Source organism: Ixodes scapularis, unplaced genomic scaffold, assembly GCF_016920785.2.
Source record: "Ixodes scapularis isolate PalLabHiFi unplaced genomic scaffold, ASM1692078v2 PGA_scaffold6__148_contigs__length_123643588, whole genome shotgun sequence".
In the NCBI taxonomy this organism is placed as follows: domain Eukaryota; kingdom Metazoa; phylum Arthropoda; class Arachnida; order Ixodida; family Ixodidae; genus Ixodes; species Ixodes scapularis.
Genome location: NW_024609881.1, coordinates 122,259,647 through 122,265,129, shown reverse-complemented (window position 1 = coordinate 122,265,129; position 5,483 = coordinate 122,259,647). Strand labels below are relative to the sequence as shown.

The following is a 5,483-nucleotide window of genomic DNA, read 5'->3' as shown; positions in this document are numbered from 1 at the left end:
CCCGCGCTTCGCGTTTCTTTCCACAGGCGGCGCCACAGCAGCGCAAAGTGCATTCGATTAGTACTAGCTCAAATGGACGTTGTTGATACAATTTAACTCTACGTAGACGAGAATACTAATGTGACGTCATATATGGTTTTGATAAACATTGATAAGGTACTTCAACGGGCTGCTTCAAAATTAAAATGAAATGTGCGTTTTATTTAAGCAATAAAAACTTTTAATAGTGATGAATATTGCATTCTTTCTTAAGTTTATGAAAACAAATATTGTGTAGCCAGCTGGGTGAACCAGGGTGAACACACAACCAAAATCAAACTTCATGCATATTCATGTTATTATTAAATTGTATTTGTTACACATAAATGTTTCATAAGGTTTCAACGTTTAAACTTCTCATAACCTCGTCAACGTTTCCAACGCAGTCTACAGAACAGAGGCGTCTGCTGTCGAGAGTAGATCGGTCACCTTTCTCGGGGAAAGATGGCTGCGAAGAGGATCGCAAAGTCCGCTTTCAACTGGACCGCCCTCGCTGAAAGGGTCCCAGAAGAGCAACAGCACCTGTACCAAGCTTTCAAAGCCAAATCTGATGGATACCTACGAAAGTAAGCAAACTCGGAGTTCTTGCACAGAGTTTACAACGTGCAAGCGGTCAGCCAGGCCCGGCGGGGATGGTGTGGTCGTCGGCTTAACATAGTACCTTGATCCGTGTTGTCCGAATACCTCTTCAAATTGTGCTCGCATAACCTAGTTTTGATGGGCAGTTTGTTTCTCCCCGTTCCTTTAGGGTCTTCAGCTACCCGGAGAACCCGCCGCCGATCGATTTCGCCATGTACAGGTCCCGTCTTTCCAACCCGGCCCTAGTCGACCAGTTCGAGAAATCGGTGAGTTTGAAAAACGGATGCCCGTTCGATGCGAATAACTTTCGTCCCCGAGCACCACAGGCTTGGGCTGTCTATTCCGCTTTCTTAGTTCTGCAAACCAGTCAATTGCTCAATTGACGTTTCCCCCGGTCCTGATCAAGGTCGTGTGATGGTTATAAGTTACTGGAACTGTAAATTTTCGTGCAATGTTGCAGAAATTTTGAAGTAAGTAGTTCGAAAAAAACAAAAAAACAACACTAATCTGACTTAAAACAATTGAAATAACCAATTTGACCAAAATTTATTCTAAAAAAAAAAGATCCATTCGTGGATTCTTAGGGAGTGTGTTAGCATGACCCTTGGAAATGCCACACACGACCCCTTTGGGAAACGCTACCGCTGACCCCTTGACTTTTCTCTCTTGGCTTTTTTCTTCTGCTTCCTCTATTTTTTGCCACCTCTTTTTGGCCTCGTTGCGGGGGTCAGCATTAGCGTTTCCCAAATGGGGATGTGTGTGGCATTTCCCAAAAGTCGTGCTAACAGATTCCCTAAGAATCCACCAGTGGATCTTCCTGTAATTTGTTCACCCCTTTTCTGTACTCTGCCAGTCTGAGTACGTCGACGCCCTTGGGTACGGTCATCCATATCGCTTGTGGAAAGAACCACATCGATACCACTCGTGGAGGGAACCACATCCATCATTTTAACTACACGCGCTGATCACAGCCCAGGCACCGCTGTTGCGGAAACCCAGAGTGAAGAACTGGTGATGGCAGAGCGGCAACTGACCACTCCCGCATTCCACCGCGCCGCGGCGCCACACCTCTTGGATAACAAGGCCGCAGTGCTGAATGAGATGGCGTGATCAGTGAAGGCCAACACTGGGCACAGATTGGACACAACGATTACGTCAACTTTCGGCTCAAACTTGACGCAAAGCCAAGCGCTGATGCAGCACTCATTTCCAATCTGCGTTCAGCGTTGGCCTTCTCTGATGACACCATCTCATTGAGCACTAGGGCTTTGTTATCTAGGAGGTGTTACGCGGTGCCGCCTCTTCTCTGGCTCCGCGACAGGTGTGCGCATGACTTACGAAAACTAAAGGACTCGTTTTTGTCAGTGTTTAACGTTGGCGGTGTCTGTAAGCTTGTCAGCAGAGGGGAAAGAGGGAGAGGTTGATCCGTGCTGACGTCAGCAATTTGGACCAATAAGAACGTCGTACACATCAACTTTCCTTCCCATTCTCCTTCTCCCCCTTCACTGACAAAAAGACATTGCCAGGTTTTTGTCAAAACAAGCGTTCTATTGCTAACGCATGAAAACAAAATGTGCCACTTGTGATTTGCTACGAGGTAGCACTATAAACGGGCTTGAGTGTGCTTGATGCACATCCCTATTGTGCCTTTTGAGGTGTGCACATCAGCTTCTTGTTCATAGCCCAGGGAGTGCACGAGCCACAGTCATGTTCCGAATTCTGAGTGGTCGTGTCTTGAGCACAGTCACCAATACAAGTTTTGAACAGCGGCTTTGACGATGGCAGCTGGCAACTCGCAAGCCTTTTTCTCTCGCTGTGCACACATTTCTGTTCGAGCTTGACGAAGGAAAGCTTGAGAAAAGCATTTACTGCAGCCTTTGATTGGTCAGTTCAGTGTGTGAGCTCTAATTTTTTTAGTCTATGGTGTCCCAACCAGAAAGAACAGTGTGACGGTGCTTTTCTCGTTTTGATTTGCTCGGAGTGGCTGGCTCTAGGCCAAGTACAATGGCATATTCTGATCTCCTTCGACCCTGACTGCTGGTCGAGTGATACTGTTGCAGATGTTATTCGTTCGCTTTATGAATATTGCTGATCTCTCTTCCTGCAGTACAAGAGCTTTACAGTGCCATTCCCGAAAGAGCACCTCACTCCCCAGATCGATGCTGAGGAGAGGCAAGCTGTAAGCACCCTTTACTTTTTTCTTTTTTTTTATGTCATTGGGGTAGATTGGTTGTTCATGTTTCAGTGCATACTGACCTTTTGTTCTTCCCACCACCGACTTTTCAGAAAGACGAGGTGGAAGGCTTTATCCGGGAATCGAAGGAACGGATTGAAGGGTTCAAGCAAGAGGTAAGATCTCCTTTGTGCAACGGTTCCTTCCGCACCTTTGCAGGGTAGAGCAGCTCTCGGAGTTGGGTCTTTGTTCAAGAGGTGCAAACTGGGGTTACCAGGGAAGCAGAAAATCAAAATGTTTGTGAAAAAAAAAAAAAATGTGGGCTTTCTGGCATACATTTGGGAGTTAATTCTAACATCCCTTTGGAAGCATTTGGTACGTCGCCAGTTTTGGCAGCGGGCCGAGGATTGTACGGATCCCAGTGGAGGCCAGAGAATGACACTTATTGTCACACAGATCATAATCATAGCTCGGTTAATAGACCGATAATGGAAGAATGATGCATAAAATATGTGCGGAGCAAAAGTGTTTGCACTCTGGCGGAAATGTCTGAAGCTGCCTTAAAGATGACAACTGAAGTCCAACCTCCTTTAAAGCGTGAAGTGCTTTGTAACGAACCCCCCCCCCCCCCCTCTCAAATCGGAAATATATCCGTCCGTCCGGGCATTTCCCACCAAATTTAGCGGGGCAAATTGATGTCGCTCGACTTATTCACCAATTAAATTTCCCAGCTAAATGTAGCGGGAAAACTGATGCCATCTGCGTGATTTACGCACCGATTCAGGTTCACAAATAAATTTAGCGGCAAAATTGGCATCACGGGACCCATACACCTGTTCAGTTTCTCCACTAAAATATGGCGGGCAAATTGATGTCACGTGATATCACTTTCCCCCCAAGTCAATAAAATAGGTTCTTTCCTCCCAAAAACGACTGCTTGACGTCTTTCTTGTTGCTTAAGAAATTTAAAAGATGGCAACCTAAAGTTTCGCTGGACCTTTTTTTCCCTCGTTTTTGTGCAGCTGCTGAAGTTCCAGGCAATGATTCCGGCGGCCCACATGACCTTGGAGGACTACGCTGACTACTTCCCGGAGCATGCGCTGAATGTGGACAAGCCGACGTACTGGCCGCACGACGGAGTCTTCGAGGAGTACGATAAGCTGCCCGACGAGCCGGGCCACCACTAGGCAGAGACATCTTAGTCCTGGCAGACGATGCCCCCTCCGCGCGTCTGCAAAGCTGAGAAATAAAAAGTGTAGTTCTTTGTTTGGGATTGACCTTCTAGTGTGCGTGTCCACTCAAGATCTGGAAAAAGTATGCAATTGTAGCAGACGTCGCGCAGTGCACATGTTGTTCGGGGCAGCGTGCTCGCGCCTGTAGGTTAGGTTGCGCTCGGACATATGCCCACATGCCACTGCCGGTTTTGGAGGGAGGGGGTGCGATCTTAACATAAAAATGTTGATGCCGAGTATAAATTAAGCTACTCCAATGACAACATTTGGTACCCGATATCACGACAGCACACGCGATAGTTCTCAAGCTCGAAACGTGCATGCTACTTCTAGTGTGCCAGTTTGGATCTTTTTGTGTCGTGCTTTTTCATTTTTTTAACAAGTACATCTACATCGACAGGCTCGTCTAAATTTCAATGCAGAGACTAGTGTTTTGCACGAGTGATCGCGCACAGAAACCGCTTTTGGAAACCATGCATCCGCATCTTCGCTAGCTCCGCAGCCAACAAGCACGCCGCGGCGTTTTCGACGCAACATCACCTCTTTAAAATCTCGGCCCCACGGGCACTAAAAAACGGGGGATTTTGAGTTTGATCTGACAACGCCGGTTTGGTGTTCGTTTCGACCCAAGAGCTCCGGAAGTGTGCAGGGCCTGTTTCCTAGGATATATTTTTGCATCATTATTTTATGTACTTTGTGCTTCAATCACACTGAAAAAAAAAAAAAAAGCTAAAAATTTATATTCTCGATAAATCCAAAACCAGTATAGATAGTGTGGCCTTTTGAAACGTGAGACGATGCAGGGACGCATTACAACATTTATTAGGGTTGGCCACTGCCAACAAGCCCGAAGGCCCTGCATTGCCTTTACAGCTGTACACTACACCGCAGACAGTAGCACCGGTTCTTCGCAGGTTACCGCAGCGCAAGACCTGCAATGTATGAAAATGAGTGTACAGTGCAGTCAAATAAAATTGCAAATCAAGCAAAAAGGGGAAGTAGTTGTATCGCGCTCATGTGACGGTGAGATAGGTACTCTGTAGTCATTCTGTTAAAAGGTGTTTAAAACAGGCCAGCCTAAATAACCTTGTGGTGACTATAGTTTATATCTCGACTGCTTCTATAATCGGTGACAGATTAAGAACCGAAGGCGAGCACTAGAAAAGCTGGAGAAGCGAAGCCTGTTCAGCCTTTCTAGTACTCATCATTTCTCCCTTTGCTCTAGGTTCTTAACTTCTTACCAACTATAGACCTTTGCAAAATGAGCTCTCTGGCCGCCACCATTTTGCAAATCGAGCGACCCCCATCGGCCAGAATCTCTGCCACCTGCCCGAGCTGAGGAAACCCGGTCAGCGTGACTCCCCACCTGCGTTGTGCATTCAGAGTTCGCCGGCTTTTCTTGGAAGTTTTTACTTTATTTCCCTATTCAGGATGTTTACCTTTTGTGTGTATTTTCCACC

At 46.6% G+C, this 5,483-nt stretch overlaps 1 protein-coding gene across 1 annotated transcript; it reads left to right on the top strand.

Moving 5' to 3' along the window:
* The first annotated feature begins 398 nt into the window (after positions 1-398).
* Positions 399-4,068, top strand: LOC8023126 (ATP synthase subunit d, mitochondrial). The gene is made up of 5 exons (XM_029982786.2): positions 399-605; positions 788-884; positions 2,726-2,797; positions 2,905-2,967; positions 3,814-4,068. Exons 1-5 carry the CDS (start codon positions 484-486, stop codon positions 3,976-3,978), a joined length of 519 nt encoding a protein of 172 aa, XP_029838646.1. The 5' UTR covers positions 399-483; the 3' UTR covers positions 3,979-4,068.
* Positions 4,069-5,483: the final 1,415 nt, after the last annotated feature.

Bases quoted from the DNA above. Each gene is read 5' to 3' on its own strand.
- LOC8023126 (XM_029982786.2), top strand. From the start codon at position 484: ATGGCTGCGAAGAGGATCGCAAAGTCCGCTTTCAACTGGACCGCCCTC. The intron at 606-787 runs GTAAGCAAACTC...CCGTTCCTTTAG, and splicing joins TCTGATGGATACCTACGAAA to GGTCTTCAGCTACCCGGAGA. The intron at 2,798-2,904 runs GTAAGCACCCTT...CCGACTTTTCAG, and splicing joins ATGCTGAGGAGAGGCAAGCT to AAAGACGAGGTGGAAGGCTT.